A 17,676-nucleotide genomic window follows, 5' to 3' on the forward strand; every position below is an offset into this window, starting at 1 on the left:
ACCTTTCAATATATCTTACAGGCACCTGGTTTTAGCTTTTATGATTGCTTCTGCCATCATACCTGCCTAATAGAAGCAGTGTTCACAGCCAAATTTGTTTTTAAGGGGTGGGGAGAGAATATTTTTTCATTATTTTCTGCAAATGCTATTAGCAACCAACTCCATGAATTTCACAAGCAAACAGAAAGGCTGTAAGTGTAAGAATTTCAATGCTAACAGCGCTTATTCCTATTCCCTATCACTTAATACAATCCAGCATTCTTGTAGTCCGAGCACACTTCAAATCCCTGCAACCTTCCTTCTCAGGGACAGCGATTCTGAACTCGCCCTGCTGAGCTGTACAGGGAACATCCACTTGAATGCTGAGCTCCAGCTACTGGGGGAAAAGGAAAGGTTATTCCAGATCCACCACTAAAGGCACCCACCATCCATTTGCACACATGCAAACTAGAACTCAAGACACTGGTGTCCAAAGCACTCCAGCAGAATCACAGCATTCCTCTACAGTTGGAAGAACCTGCATTAACTGACAAACTCCCGTTATGTTACAGCATTGCCTATGCTGCATTAATTGCATGTTACTCTACTGTTCTAGGGATAGGTTTATTCCTTATATTCCCCATTCAATTTTTTTTAATGTACACATATGAACTATTTTTTTAGAGGAATGGCATTTTAAGCATAAAAAAGCCTCCTGGACATGCACAGTTTCCATGTGATTTCTGCTATCAATTTTAACGTGTATGCAAACAGGCAAAATATTGGATCACACAAGATATAGCTGTCCCACTTTCTGTTCTGCAAGTGAGGAATAAAATCAGAAACAACAGCACTGGTATTATTTACAGTATTTAATGTTATTTTACTATTCTTGATACTACTATTGTAATAGTCAATTTACATGAATACTTTATCTGGGATCAAAGAAATGACCCCTACACTTTAATTCATATACTAGTGTACTTGGTTTGGCCAGCTCTCAGACCAAGATCTATCTAGCAGCAATCAAAGTGCCAGCAATACAGTTTCTCAACACCCAACAATCAGAATCTCTGCTTATGCAGGTTCATAACCCACGTGATGCTTTATCTTAACGTGGATAAGGTGGATTTTTCTGTTTTCTGGAAACAGAAAAGAAAAACAGTAGACAAAAAACATTAGTTCTAAGTCATTAAGGATTTTCAAGACTAGATTGCATTTTTGAGTTTTGTTTAGAAATACAGAGAGGATCAGTGGAAACCCTGGCACGTACACATTATACACATAAGAGCTGTTATTGCCAGTGGTTTGTACTAGCTATCTGCACTGGTGCTTTTTAAACTTGTTACAATACTAACATGCATTTCAATACAGCTCCAACAACTTAACTCTAATCCTTATATTTGATTATCGTTGCTTGAAAAATACATCTGAAAGAACTAGTAGAGCTCTGTAGAAAAGAGAAGGTATTTCTCACCACTACAAGTGGCACAGCTACAGCAATTTGTATCTTCCTCTGAATCTTACAACACAGCAAGTCGTTAAGACAATCTGGGTAGGCCAGAAACCAAATTATTCAGGTATGTCCAGGTACTGAAGTACCATTAAAATATTATCTTTAAAATAGCTTTTGCTGCTGCTGAATATCACAGAGACAGTGCAAATTTCTCTGCAGATCCAGGAGGCTGCTGCATACGTTCAACCACAACACATGACAGTTACAGATCTCAGTGAGTGAATTTACACAAGAGAGAAATATGGTAGGTTGAGGAAAGCATCCCAGCTCCCAGAAAATCCATGCCCACCTCAATATAATCAAGTGTACAGCTATCTTTTGAATATAAGCTGACTTCTGAAGTTAACACATACCACTAGAAATTCTGTGTTACCCATCTGAGTGCTGGTCCCACTCCTTGCCTGGCAGGCAGTTAACATTCTCTGTGGCGGCAGGGGAAAAGGAGCAGATACCCATCCAGCCTCTCCTCTGCTTAAGTCCAAACAGCATCTAGACAAGGCTGCAACCAAGAACAAGGCACCCTTCTCAGCTACCCACTTTTCCAAGTGCTCTTCTGAACTGAACCGGTAGGTAGAGCAAAATCATTCTTTTGGAAGTACTGACCTATTTTCAAAGCTTGTTCTCCCAAAGCACCCCTTCCTCTGCCTTTGGTGCACCCTCACCTAGGAAACACAGGGGCATAAAGTAGGCTTCTGCCATCCTCACAGCAAGTCACCCAGCTGGGAGACTGCTCCCAAGCAAAGAGTGCTGCCAGTAACAGGATGGCAGCCAGATTAACTGGCCCGGCGCAGCACGTGGCTATCGGGGTGTGATGCATCCCCACTGGAGAAACAAGTTACCAGATTAACAACCCCTCCCCAGATTTCTGAGCATGATGTAGAAATCAAAAGTGCAATACCTCCACCAAGAATGGGTTTATAACACCAAGAGTTTAACTAGCTTTTCATAGCATGCAACTGTACGTATTTAGGGTAGAAATTACCCATAAATTACTCAACAATTCCACTTAAAAAAATTTTCTTACTTCAGAAAACACAAATACCTATTTACAAAGTTGTATCCTGCCAAAATTTCAAATATGTTTACTGTACACCTATCCTTTGATTTAATAAAGCATGCATCTGAGGTGGTTAATGTGCATTTCAAGGTATATTAAACATCAGAGATCAAAAATTAACACTAGCCCAGTTAATCTCTGCAAATATTTTGCTCCAGCTACACTAACTCGACCCTGCCTAGTACTAAGCCAGTCAGTACTAAGCCAGTTTTATACTCTTACATCTAACCTGCGAACATGATGCTAATAGCAATAGGTATACTTTTATTTAAATTTAAAATTACTGAAATTTCACACATCATCTCCTGTAAACTTTCCAGATTAGGAAGCAGGTTACCTCTGAAATTTCTTTTAACAGACCTGCTAAAGACTTTTGTGATCCAACCACGTTCCAGAAAACAGTAGCTCCTGTTCAAATGAGGGTCATTACACTGGCCAGAGACCTTAGCTGATAGAACAGCTGCAGTAAGCACCAACTCCAGGTCTGAATGGGACCTGGAAATTTTCATCACTGTGCTGAAAATATCAGAAGAAAAGCTGGTTGGACAGGAGGTTAAAACCCCCACAAATACATTTAGATTATGATTTGAGGTAACTTTGACATTTTAATAGGTACTTAAACCAGTTAGTATAGGTGTGAAAGCTGAAGATCTTTCAGATGTATCTTCAATTTGGAAAATGGAAGAGACTATTTTTAGCCACAAGGAATACCCCTGTGCAAAAAAAAAAAAAAAAAAAAAGTAGTGAAGAGTGAAGACATTGAACCATTTCATCACCAGAAGTGGTTTGCATCTGAACAACACTGAATTTTTATAATGGTAAAACCATGTGTCTGCACTAAGAGCTCTGTAAGCTTGGATTTGATATTCACCCTTGGAACTTTGCTACAGCCCTGTCCCCAATGGATTTTTGGGGGGAGACAGGCCCAGGTGTCAAATAAAGGGTCTTGGGAAAGTTTAAAAAAAAAGTTATGTAAGTTATTAATGGCTTAAGAGCTTTCTCTCCCTCCTGCCTCCTCAGTTGAGCTGACCCACTTGTTTGTAGGACCAAACAACAAAGCAGACCAATGAACTGAGCTAGGTCAAAAATAAACCCAAAATAAGGAAGTTATTTTAAATTCAGATGTCTTCATTCATCTTGTTTACCATGTGCTCCCGCACAGTTGTGTCAGTGCAATTGAGGAGGCAAAAAAAGTAGGCAGAGGTCAAAAAAACCCTGCTCTAGAAGGCACATCTTCTCTGTAGCAGTGTTAAGAGTGAACTAGACACAAACTCTTCTCTTGGCTCCCAGTAGCATATAAAAGTCATCTGATATAATGAAGTCTCGTGCCCAGACCAAAATTCAGGACCTTCCCTGCAGCATGTGCTCAATTTTGGATTAGACTGCTCTTTCTTGCAGGCGCTATTCTCAGCTGAACTGCTGCACAACACAGCCACCTGACACCATACCAGTTAAGAGACACTCCTCGGATGTGGGAGATGTTTGATGCCTCTGACTACACAGCAGTCTAGCACACACCTGCTAACTGCGAGTGGGCTTCCACTATACTAATTTAAGCAAAAGCTATGTAACAATAATAATAGTCTTGAAAAAAATGGCCTTGAAGATGTACTCTGTGTTGAATTCAGTGCTACTAGTATAACTTTACTAGCAAAAGCATGTGTTTACACATTTGGACACATGAGGCATTAGGAAGGCTCCCATGGCTCATGTTCAGACCTTGACCATGCTGTACTTCAAGCAACCAAGTACTTTTCTTGGATTTGACTTTTGTTCTTCAAAGGTACCATAAAGTATCTAAATTTTGATTAATCTTCATTATTAGTTTGCAATATGGATTTATACAAACACTTCTGGGGCATGCATAATTTGTAAGACAACCAACAGATAAACATACAGAAGAGAACCGCTTGAGGCACGGTCTCTCACTGCATTGAAGTTAACACCTCTCAGTTCATTATATTGAAGGCTGCTGAAAGGTCTTAAAGAATTAGTCAGAATGTTTTCTTAATCCAGCAAGAGAGGTCACTGACCAATAAAGCTGAAGTGTTTTTATCCCAAGTTTAAAAGTCTGAAGACAGATGCTGCGGTTCCACACACATTTCTTCAGTGGCAATACCAACGCACCCAGTCCCCACGCTCATTCACACCTCTACAACCTGCTCCTCGCCAAAGCCAGCTCAGCTCTTTGTTCAGCTGCAGGGACTGGAGAACCCACTGGCTTCACTCCATATCTCCAGCAAAGCAGAAGGGACAGAACAAAGTCACAGCTGAATGGGGCTGCTTATGAACAGGCGACTAACATAGGTAAAACGAGATCCATTTCTGTGCAACTTTCTATTATTTTTTGCCTTAATCTGTGCTACTATCAAGATCAAGAGACGGTTTCCCCAGCAGAGATCCACTGGTAAGCAAAGGAGCTGCACAGAAGGAAACCCCAAGAACCCTTTCCTGTAAGGACCCTATCCCTCCCACACCAGCCCTCTCCTACTTTGGATGATACACTTCAGGGCACAGATTGTAAGCCAAAGCATATGAGTTCAATGAACAAAACAGGCTAAAAAAACCAAGACAAATCTGCTGAGAACAAGAAAATACCTTAAAATCAATACGGAACTGAAGCAATACAGTTGAAGAAACAAACAATTATTATCAAACCCTGTGGTTAAACTTCTACAACAAACTACTTTAAAAAAAATTATCAGTAAGTTTCAATTTCTGGCAGACTTTGGTTTGATTTTACTGCTGCTTATTTTTAACTTGTCAACTGTAAGGACACTTTTAGAAAGCGGGGGGTGGGGGGTGTGGAAACCCCAATGGTTAGTACCTTCATGGCATGACAGAAATATTGCAAAGCATTATACTAGTTTTCAAGGGGACTGTTTTTCTGGTACAGGGTTGAAGTCCAACAAGTATCTGAAACAGTGAGACTGAAACAGAGGAGAAAAACCACACAGGAATAACGAGAAGAGGGAAAGGAAAGCAGAAGAAAATTGTGAAACACCACTACTGTAATTGCTAGTAGCAAGGAGGGTTTTGCATGTGGCTTGTGACCCACTGTTTAATTCATATACTTTACAGACATTGAGTTATCTCTGTGTTCAAACTTCTAATTAGTATCTACTCTTCCCCAGAAATTAGGTTCACCCCTCGATATTGTTAAGCAACTAACACTTAACCAGGTGAAAAATTCTTTACAAGATGTCAGTTCTTTGCTACTCCCAACAAAGAAGGAAATCTAACTACCTTTAGCTTGATTTAATGAACAATAAAAAGAGGGTTCATGCAGCCTCTGCTTAAGCAGATTTCCATTAAAAAAAAAAATTACATCTCACTGTCTTAGGACTTGCAGCCTGTAAACCCCTGCAACAGCCTCTGAGTGTCTAGTCAGCTCCAACATCTGTAACAGAAGCAAACCAACCATTTATTTAAACGGAATAGTTATGACATGCTGTGAAGGCAAACTTGTGTCCAAAAATTGTTACCTGATTATGGCTACCAGAAATATTCTGGTGATACAGAACTGAAACGTATTTCATGACTATTGAACAACAAGAGTGAAAAGTCGGCTGCATCAGGAAGAGTTCTGGCTTTACAAGCAGGAAGGGAGAATCTTAAGTTCTTCCCCACCTCCGAATAAAGTGATCTCTGTTCTTGAAAAAAACCAAAGGTGATGCAAAACCACCATGCCCCAGTACTAGGATTGCCAGCTCTGCCTTGACTGCCTAAAAAAAAAATATATTTTTAGATGGGGGGAACGAAAAAAGAAAGAAAGAAAAAAAAAAAGAAAATGATCGCTCCCCAAACACTTCTTAATCTCTTCATTGTTTTCCAGTAATTAGAGACTATCAAGACAAAAAAATGCAACAACTTACTGTCCAAAAACTGTATAGTGCTAATTAAATGCAATTCAACACAGACACTCCTCTAGTCATACAGGGCCTGGGGCAGACTAGTAGGACCAGATCAGTAAGGGTCCCTATCACAGCTGATGGGTAAAATAGTGATGCATGAAAATGCAAATCCCAGACACAGGGTAGCCAACCTTTTGATCTTAAGACCCGCAAACCAGAATGTTTGTATCACTACAAGGCACGACCCCCCACCGCTGCCACCACCATGTCCAGCACAACAGAACTGCAGAACATGTGCAAGTTTAAAACACCTACCCAAAAGTCCTCACCCTCTCCCAGGAGATAAGGACTAAACTGCACATGTGAGCAACAAGAGGGGGTGGCATGCCAGTCCCAGTACCCGTGCAGGGTGGCTTCCTCCTCAGGTGGGGGGGTGTCAGACTTTCCCCTAGCCTGCAGAGCATCCTTGAGCAGCTGCTGGGTCCTGAGGGACCGCAGGCATGGGCAACCGCACACGAGATGCTCAAGAGTGCAGACACCATCACATGGCCTAGACTTGGAACTGTAGACCAAAATTTATCCAGTACTTTTACGGTTCAGAATTAAGTTTTACACCAAAAATTTCCTATCTAATCACAGACTAATATGTTGATCTTATACTGGGAAGTCTGTTTCTTTTTAAAAGATATAATTTCCCTTCTCTTAAATAATGTTTATATATTTCAACTCATTTATTAACTTATTTACTACAGATGTAAAGTCTATGCACTTTTAATTCACAAATTAGCCATTTTATGAAACAAATTTACACCACTACTCCCCGATTTATTTAATAGTAACAGTAAGAATATCAACCCACTAAGATGGACTTGGAATTTAAAACCTTTGCCAAGTTTTAATAGGAGTTTGCACCCTCATACTTTTACCAAAATCTCCATCAAAATTCTGCTGCACAATATCAGTGATGTTAGAAAATAACTCACCAAAACATGGGAAGGAAAAATCTCTGTTGTGGAAACACACAACCATTCCTTTTTTTAAACACAGCTCAACAGAAATTCATCCAATGGCTGTATTAGTATAACATCACATTTAGAGCCCTAAACCAAAATTGTCCTTAGATCTTTACAAAAACAGACATGCTGAAGATACTGTATTTTTTAAGAACAGCCTTACAGTTGCACCTTGTGAAATCACCAGATGATCAAGCTGAGAGGTATGGTGAACACCACTGATACTCCTACACATCCTTTCCTATTTACACTAGGAAAAGGGAAATTATGAAAAATGACCTTAAGAATTTTCACAGATTTCTGCATTTAAAGCAAATTCTACTGGAGTGTACTCAATCCCTTAACATACAAAATACAAAGCTCCAAGTTCTGTTTTCCAGCACTTTTATGATGTTTCCCAACAAAGAGGTGTGACTGTATTAAAAAAAACCTCATCACCTCTCCTAGGCTGCAAAACACTGCAGTACTGCTAAAAAAAAAAAAAAAAAAAAAACACCAACAAAACAAACCCAAAACAAACAATTTTGAGCTTTCTTCCCATAGGACATTCCAGCTCACTATCCACATCATCTTCCTCTGGCTTGCAATATGCTTTGGAGTACAAGTCAACGTGCTGGTTTCGATGCAGAAAAGCCCAAGATGTTCAGGACACCTGGAAGGCTGTCTATCTCCACATACCAGCATATACACAAGAATAAGCTGAGGTACTAGTGTTTTCTCTTCCTCAATTTAAATAGGATGCTCCTGGCACATCTTCTCTGAGTGGCATCACTCTGGAGCTTGCATTACAGCTGCAGTCAGGGAGAACTCCAGGTCTGCAGACACTGAACGTTCTGCTCTCCTAAGATGTTTGATGCTACAAAACATGATGATTTTGTTTAAATCTTCACTATTAAATGGGTCAAGAATGACATATTTCAGTAATGTGTAAAACGCCTGCCAAACAACAATTAAAAACACAAACTGAGATATGCTATAGTGATTACATCATGGAATTTTAGTTTTATCAAAATTTACCATTTACTTTTAATCTCCATATTTTTAAGAGATTTTGCTTAACAACTATGCACATGTTATGCTGAACAATCAAGCTGTGTTATTCTAGACGCATATTAAGTCCAATATAAAACAGTCTTCAAATGTGTTTTTATATTCTGAAGAGAATCCCAAAGATTCCCAGGCACTATGTTAAAAGATGAACACTGTCTTCCCCAAACTGCAAATATTCAGTATAGTTTCAGTATTTTCAAAATCCATCTACTAATTTCCAAAAGCTTAATTATTTGTAGTTGACAAAATCTCAGCCTTCTAGGGAAACTAGGCAAATAGAAGTCACAATAAAACCATATTTCCAAGCCGACCATTCTTCATTTTGCTGGCAAGTCATTCAAACTCCATTCAAAGTTTCTGAACTTACAGAGCTTGTTTTACTGCAATCAGAAAGCCAAGCTGAAAAAAACGGTTTAGCAGAAATATTAAAATGTGTTAAGTCTCAGCCTGCAACAATATGCACAGATACATTATGCTACAGCTGTTGCCACTGATTAGGTGCACTTTTACTCTTTTTTGCTAGTGTATCAAATTAAAACACTAAAACCAGGGGAGCAAAATACATTATCTTAAATGACCAATAGAAAAAAGTTTCAGAAAACAACACTGCATATTTAGTAACTTGACAAATAAGACAGCCAGTCTCCAGACCCCATTCCACTTGCCAAGACACTTTGTAATAACTGTTAATGCTGTTGCTGGTAACGTCAAACTAGCACATAGCAGGTTTTGTACGTATTAATACACATACGTACTTGAGGGGAAAAAAGCACACTTTCTATGGATTACTAATGCCTTGTATTACAAGCAACCCAATATTTTACTCCTTCACAATCAACGTTCTACAGCCACAAGATACAAAGTTAAATTAAAACAACCGATCCAAGATACCTCAAAGCACAAACTAAAGTGAACAATGCCCTATTTTAAATTTATTATAATTTAAGAAAAATTGGATGCTTCACAAGCTCTAAACCAGTTCATTTTCACCCTTACCCCAAATATCAAATGATGTCATGCAAGATGTACTGGCTAAACTGGTTTAACTGCAACAAGCTGGATCCACTGTGTAGATTTTCTTGTGATAAATTATTCTGCAGCAATGAAAACGATTCAGTTAGTCTCAAACAACTATCTCCATCTGCTTTTTTAAAGTTTGGGCTTATATTACTTTTACACACACAACTTGCTACTTTACTTAGTATAGCTACCTAGTAAAGACAGGGAGCAGATTTTACTTCTCTTCCAAATTCAGTGAATAGCACAGAACCACTGGAGCAGAGTAAGGAAGCCTGATATATATATATATAGTTCATCCTGAAGAGCGTGTTACCTACACTTCTGTCTGAATTTTACACACATTTTCCCCTGTTCCACTATTTCCACTTCTCCCTCACAGAAAGTTTACTAAAGCTGACGAGCTATTGAGCACCCGGTTCATGAAGAATGCACAGAAGAAACTCTAGACATAGTTAGCAACCTTCAAAAGTCACCAATGCTGCTTTCTCCATTGGCATGAAGTGGCTATCTGAGAATGATGCAATGCACATCTTTTCCCAAGGCCAAGCATGCTGTTTCCAGAGGTATTAAACATTACCATTACTGGGAATAAGAGGCCAGGCCTGGTTCTTCACTCTAGTTATAACCTCAGAATTAACTTAATTTTACTTGTTGAATGCTGCATCAGTGTTTCTATCTCCCCTCACCTGAGCATCATCTATTTCATGGAAAAATGTCAAGGCTGGAGAGGGGAAGGGACAGGAAGAACACATAAACAAGCAGATACGGACAGTTGTATGATGAATTTAGTCTGCAGATTCTCCTCTCAAAACATACAGCCTCACTTTATCATCACTTGGCTAGAAGCAATACAGAAGACAGTGAAGGAGCTCAGGGAAATACAGGGATACAGGCCTTCAGGAGAAAGGCATGGAAGCGAGCAAAAAGAGAAACGAACACTGTTATGTATGCAAATTATATTAAATTGCCAGGAATTGAGAATACTAATGAGGACAAAATATGAGAGGGAAGTAAGCATTCAGAAGACAGGCAAAAAAATAAGTTACATACTTGAGACCAGTATCACACAGTGGGTCAGGAATCTAGTAAATTCTATCAGTCATGAGCAAAACAGGAACAAAACAGCAAGCAACACAAACTTTCAGTTGCATGGAAACTGCAGGAAAGTGTGATTTTAAACTTTTCACATACATACACACACACACACAGACACGTCACTGGTTTTTTTCTTGTTCTTTTTAAATACCTTGCATCATTTCACCTGGAATTCAAATCTAGACTAGGGAAAAACTTGGAAGATGGCATTGCCTGAGAGGCTGCAGAGCCGACACAAGGAGAACACATGTGTGCAACCTGAACTACCAGTCACTGCGTGTTCACGCACTGTCACACTGTCTTGGTAAGCTTGTGCTGGCTACTTCGGAAAAGAAACTTCCATAATGCGAAACACACGCACATACATAATTATGGGCAGAGGGTGCACCTACAAAAAAGCAGATTCAAACCATAAACAAGGGAAACTTACAGTTATTAAGCTGCACATGAGACTTTCCATGAAAGAACTTTATGAAATATGTAACTGTAGACTTGTATTAAGGCAAGCTCTTTGAAGTTCAGACACGTTTGTGAAAAGACGTCACAGAGCAAGCATATATAAAGTATCGGGACTTGGATTCAATTACACTTTACAGAGTAACTCACTAGCAACTAAACAGCCATAATTCTTTGCATGACAAAGCAACCTACATACCCTACGTAAGAGTAGAGAAAAACTATTATTTATTTTTTCCACTAAATTTATTTAGCATACAAATAAACTCTTCAGAATTTCTACAAGATAATTTACTAATCACCACCCCAAACTGCTAATGTATCTAAAACTCAGGCACCAACGGCTCATCTGCACACTCCCACTCTGTTTTGGCCCAAAGGCAGTCACGGCAGCCAGAATAACATGCTTTTATGTGGCAGTGGATGAGGGATGCACACAACATCCATGACTAGTGACACAATTTGGCCAGATAATTTCCAGCATCCATGCCACCGCAAGCAGCCCTTCTTGTTCCTTCCCACCCCAATACCAAGCTTTCATCATGTTCCCACAACACTAAATGGGGCTGCAGGGTGAACCAAATTAAAATCCTACACTACATTTTAAAACCCCATTTTTTGTTTTTCATTTTGATCACTTCATAGTCACGGGGAGGTACACTAACCCAAGCACTGGCGTGGCGCACAAGATGAAAACAAGCAGCACAAACGTTGTGTTTGTCCAACTGCGTATCCTCAGCCAGGGAAGCAGCTGCCTTCAGCTGAGGGAATGCAACCTCTTCCGACAGTTCTTGTAAATTTGAAGTTTCTCTGTCCACGTATCACTACTGCCAAGTCTCGCTAAGGCTAAAGCCGATCACAAACAACATCCACAGGTAACAGAAGACTAGATACGCAAAGAGGTGATTTGTCACATCACAGCATTCTAGCTAAGTATTGCAAGTAGGTGAGCCTGCATCACACCTGGTCCCACTGAGCAGGTACCTGCCCCTTATCAAAACTGTCATTGTTTCTTTCCTTCATGATGCAGAGATTAATTTTTCTTTGTAAAGGGAATGACTTCCTCCCTCCTGAAGTCCCCAACAGCCCTGTCTGGTACTATTTTTATTTACACAGTGTCCATAAGGTCATCAAGGAAGAGTACATTAGTCATAAGGGAAAGGGAAGGGAGAAAAACAGGGGCATGAGAGAAGACACTCAAAATACCTTATCTGATTTAATCCTAAAGAGTTTAATTCCACACTTTTATCACTACATCTGAAATGGTTATTTCATTCATCAAAAATTGTTCACCTGGTATAGCTGTACACAGACTAAGCGAACCTTCACATAATTCAGAATCAAGATGTGCAATTTTCCACTGTGCATTCTTCACATACCTCCTAAATCTAACGTGATCACTCACTGAAGAATGGCATCCGACACTGTTCTATGCATGTTAAAATTAAGCTAACTACATGTTATTAAGTATTTTCTGCACTGCTTGAAAACATCTCTCTCAAGAAAGCACAAACACCCATACATTAAGATGATGAACATTGTTTTACACACTAAATTAATATATACCCATGACATCAACTTTTATTAAAAGTTAGCAAAAAAATCTGATCTCTGCAATCTTGTAAACTTAACACATTTCTCAAGAAAAATTAAGTATTGCAAAAAACCTCCAAAGGCTAAACTTTTTTGGTTTTGTTTTTGCATAAATGGAGAGTTCTATAAACTCTCACAAATTAGCAAGTTCGTAATATCACCCGGAATCAGCTGTGTGCGGCCTAATAGATCTCAAATAGATTTCTGAGATAATGCTGTATTGTCAGTGTCACTATGTTGATATACACAAGAGACTCTTTCCTCACCCCTCCAGTGGAGGTGGCCACCAGCATAAGACTTCCACAACCACCAAAGGGACTTCTGCACGTATTTCTGGACTCCTGTACCCCCAGGGACAGAGGGGGTGCAATCCAGAGAAGTTCATAACACCTTTAAACTGCATAAAAACGTTCAGAATTTCACAGTGTGCCCAGCATGGTAGAGCATAAAGCCCAGAAAAATGAAAATAAAACCATTAAATACAGTCAATATTCTAAAGGACTTGAAAAGGATTTTGAGAAAAAGCAGATTGCTAAAGGCGATCAAACAATCTGCTGGAAAAGGTAACCTACAAGATGTTAATATTTGTATGCATACAAACAAATATGAGGTATATTTTAAATCACCCCCTTTTATGTATTTGTCACACAGTATATAAACACCAGTTTGGAGACTTTTCTAAAACAAAACCAAAAACAGTAGCTCTGACAGTAAATAAGCTTTAGCTACTATTTTATGAAATAAGAGATTTGTGTTTAAGAAAGAAAGGCTTTATGTTATGACCTTCTAATCTTGAAACGTAATCTCACAGTCACTGTGACAAACTTCCACTAAACACCTTTGCTGCTCCTGATTTCAGTGGCTATTATTTAGCAGAAAGGTACATTTGCTAAGTCGATTGTCACGTTTTCAAGCAAAATATCTTGTGTTGGTGAACATTTATGCCACTGTTAATTAAAATGGTTGTAACAGAAGTGGCATCTTCACATCCAGGCATTCTAAACGATATTTAGGTAGTTGGTGTTTTTGACCTCCATGTCAAATACCATCGGTAGGAGCAGCGTACGGTGGCTGCCCATCCTTAGGGAACAAGATCCTGCCGAACGTTCGCCCCAAATAATTTTACATCGCCAGATTCAGACGGAAGGCGGTGTTCGAAAGGGGTGGCTGTGTAAAAATAACAACACAATGCAAAAAAAAAAAAAAGCCACGCTAAAGGCACCACTGGAGACTACACCGGGACGGGAGTAGAGAACCAGCCTGAAAACGTAGTGCCTCCTTTATGAACCCAGCGCAACTGCATGACGGTGCAGGATCCGGGCCGAGGGCTGTGCAGGCGCTACACATGGCCAGCGCTGCCCGCCGACCCCGCGCTAGGCCCGGCCGGCAGCCGTTCCTGTAAATAACCCTCAGAGGAGGGTTAATTAAAAATGGCGAGCAGCGTGGCTGCCTGCATACAATGAGCGGCCGGGCCGAGCCGCCGCGCCGCCCCGCACGGCCCCGGGCAGGGCAGGGCTGAAACCCACCGCCCACCCCGGCGGCGGGAGCGGGGGACGCCGGCGGCGGGCCGGGCTAGGCCCCGCTGCCCGCCGTCCGCCGCCCGGCAGCCGCGGGGGCCGGGCAGCCCTCGGGACAGCCGCGTCCCCTTCGCCCGCGGAAGGCAAAAGCCTCCCCCGAGATCGCAACTACTTGGAGACGGACCCCCGCGTCCGGCTCCGCGTCCATTCCCCCCCACCGCCCCCCTCCCCAGGCCGGAGAGGCCCTCCTCGGGGCGCGGCTGCGCGCCCCCGCCGCCCCCCGCCAGGCCGAAGGTCCGGGCTCCCGGCCGCACGCCTCGCCCCGGGGGAGCGGGTCTCCTTTTGTAGCAGCACTTCCCCCGCACCCTCCCCCCCCCCCCCCCCCCCCGCGATGCAAATTCCTGCAGAGCCCCCGCCGCCCACCCCCCCCACGGCCTCGCACCGCTCCTCACGGCCGCAACTTTCCCCGCCGCCCCCGCTCCCGCCGAAGCGCCGCCGGGCAGAGCTGCCCGCGCCCCGGGAGGGAGGCGGGGGGGAGCCCCGCGGCCGGGACTTGGCCGCGGCCGGGCACGGGACGGCGAGCGGCGGCCGGCCCTGCTCGCAGGGGAGGCGAGGGCCGGGCGCGTGTTTACCGCGGCGGGAGGAGGGGAGCTCCCCGAGGGGGACGCGGCGGCCGAGGGGGAGCCGCGGGAGCCGGCAGCGAGGCAGAGGGGTGAGGGGGCGTGGGGGGGGGGGGGGGGGAAGGAGGAAACTCTCCTCAGAGTTGAGGGCGCGGGGCCCTCCGGCTTTACCTTCCATCTCCATGTCCTCGGGCTCGCTCAGCTGCTGCTCCCCGGGCTTCTGGTGCTGTTGCTGCTGCTGATGGTGGTTCATGTCGGGCTGGGGCTGGGGCTCGGGCTCGGCGGCGGCCTGGGCCTTTCCCGCTGGGGGCTGCGGGCCTGCGTCGGCGGGGGAAGAGGCGGAGGAGCGGCGGGGCCTCGGCAGAGGCCGGGACTGGGCACCCGCCTCGGGGGGCTGCGGCTGGGCTCCGGCGGGCAGGGAGCGGGCAGCCGGCGGAGGCAGCGAGACGCGCACGTATTTGCTCGCTATTCGCCCAATCTCGGCGGCGGCACCCGGTCGGGGGAAAGGGGTGGGGAGGAGGGACCGGCCGGGGGTGGCGGCTTCCCCGGGGGCCGGAGGGGAGGGGACCGGGAGGAGGGGAAGGGGAAGGGGGGGGGGACGGGAGACCAGGAGTCAGGGCCCGGCGGCTGCGCCCGGCGCTTCCCCCTCCCCCGGCGAGGTGTCCCCGGCGCTGCGAAGTCGGGGAGGCGCCGCGGGGCCCCTCCTCTGCCCTCCCGCCCCCCCCAGCGCCCCGGCACAGCCGCTGGCCGACGCCCGGCTCGCTGCTCCCGGCCCGCGGGCCGCCCCCGTTGCCTGTGCCCCGGCGCGCTGGTACCGCTCCGCCGCCGCCAGCGCTCTCTGTCTCAAAATGGCGGCTGCGGTAAACGCCGTGAAATGTCACATCCGCATGAGGGGCAGCCCAGCGAGCCGGGGAGGGGGAGGCAGCGCCGCGGCCGCCCCGGGAACAGCAGCCGCCGCCGCCGCCGCCACAGGAGGCCGGAGGGGCGGGGCCACAGGGGCCGGGCCCGGGCGCCGGCGCCGCCGCCGCCGCCGCCACCGCCTCCCCTCAGGCCGCCGCCACCTGCGCGCAGCCCGGGCAGCGCCGCCGCGGCCGCCGAGGCTCCTGGCTGCCCACCGGCTGAGGCGCCGGGCCCCTCGCGGCCGCCGCGGGGGAGACCCGCTCCTCCCGCCGGCCCGGTCCGGCGCGGAGGCCCGGGGCCGCGCCCTACGCCCGCGCCCTGTGGGAGCCCGGGCCCGCCCGCGCCTCCGCGGGGAAGCCTCTGGCCGCGCAGCCCGCCGCCGCCCAACGCGCCCCGCCGCCGCTACGCGCCCTCTCGCGGCCGAGGGCGGCGGCCCCCGCGGCGGGGCCCGGCCGGGCCGGGGCCTGCCGGGGCCGGGGAAGGGGAGAGGGGGCGCTGCGGGCCGGCCCCGGGCAGCTCAGGCCCCCGCGGAGGCTCGGTGGAGGCGCCGGGCTCGGTCTGGGCCCCGGGGGCTTCCGTGCCCGCTGCGGGCACGTCTCGCCTCTTGCGCTCAGGCCCGCGTGTGTGTGGCTGGGTGCGGGGCTCATGGCGGGCTCGGGGCCTGGCAGGCCCTTGCCGGCGCTGCGCTCCGGCCTTGGAGCCGGGGCGCGGCCAGGCGGGAGGCGGCTGCTGGCGGTGGCCGTGGCTGAGGTGGGTCCTGCTCGGGGCTCGCCCCATCCCCTGGCGGGGCACCCCGCTGCCCTACGTCCCTGGGCTGCCGCGCTTGCGGGGCGTGGGCTGGCAGATACAGGACGTATTTGCGTGATGTGTGGAAGGAGAGAAATCTTCTGTAAACAAGACTGCTCCTCGCCTGGGTACCGCTGTTTTTCATGAGCCTTGTATGGAGGACGTGGTCCCTTCCAGGGAAGAGACCCATCCGTTTTCCTGTGGTGGAAGGAGAAGGCAGGGGTGCAGCTGAATAACTGACACCTGGCTGGTCCAGTTTGCGGCCAGAGCAATGAAGGAAGCGACTTGACTTAGGGATGGAAGAGTAGCTGGAAGGCTGTGGAGAGACACGTTAAACAGTCCAGTATTTAATCTCCCGTTCCTGGGAAAGAGGACAGGCAGGCAGCAGGATAGTGCCCGACAGGAAGGGCTGAGGACGTGCAAAATTGGGCCTCCTGAAGGGACTGAATGCGTACCCAAGCAGACAGTGCTGGTCTGACTGCAAGTGGATAAGTGAACTAAAAGTTTATTTATTTTACTAGTTTATAAAATGAGCAAATCAAAACCAGTCTGGGGGACCAGTCCTGCCTGTCTGGGCTCCAGCTGGCCCCTTCTCAGCAACACCGGAGTCTGCAGGGCTGGGCAGGAGAAGAAAATAATTTCCAAGTCTGAAGCCCTGCCTTACATAGTAAAACTCCAGGGCTAGAAAGAGGAAAAATAAGGGAAGTTGAGGATATTAGTGGGAAGCTCAGGTTTTAAAACCAGTTAATTTTATAGTTTGCCTTCCAAAAAGCACGTTGTGATCTTTCCCTGTTGTTCTTCTCAATTTTCAAAAGCTGTTTGAAGAAAAATGATTTACAAACCTGGAAATGATTAGTTGCTATTGACCCAGGCAAAAATATGACAAATCTGCTACACCGAGTTTACAATATCTCAGCAAAAGAGGGGGATTAGGACAGAGGTTCGGACAGAGATTGATGCACATATCTTTAGTTTCCTAATGTCCTAAACTTTGAATTCCCCACTGCCAGCCTTTCCCTATAATTACATCCCAGAACAATTGCTCTTTCCTAATGAGTTCCATTCCAAACTCCTAAATCATACACAGGTTTAAACTCATCCCTCCATCCTCCTTCCACAAGTAATTCCCCAATACAGGATGAACCAGTATGTCACAACAAGGAGGTGGCTACGGGTTATTACCTGATTCTTCAGCCATGGACACTGGGTTTGTGGGCAAG

At 45.7% G+C, this 17,676-nt stretch overlaps 1 protein-coding gene across 1 annotated transcript in view; it reads right to left on the reverse strand.

Annotated features, from left to right (window-relative positions):
• Window positions 1-15,556, reverse strand: part of USP7 (ubiquitin specific peptidase 7) — a 77,234-nt gene extending 61,678 nt beyond the window's left edge. The window contains exon 1 of the mRNA XM_049835568.1: window positions 14,942-15,556. Within this exon, the coding sequence (XP_049691525.1) occupies window positions 14,942-15,023 (82 nt within the window). The 5' untranslated portion in view covers window positions 15,024-15,556. The remainder of the gene's footprint in view (window positions 1-14,941) is intronic.
• Window positions 15,557-17,676: the final 2,120 nt, after the last annotated feature.

The sequence above is a fragment of the Accipiter gentilis genome, chromosome 33 (genome assembly GCF_929443795.1).
Source record: "Accipiter gentilis chromosome 33, bAccGen1.1, whole genome shotgun sequence".
Classification (NCBI taxonomy): domain Eukaryota; kingdom Metazoa; phylum Chordata; class Aves; order Accipitriformes; family Accipitridae; genus Astur; species Astur gentilis.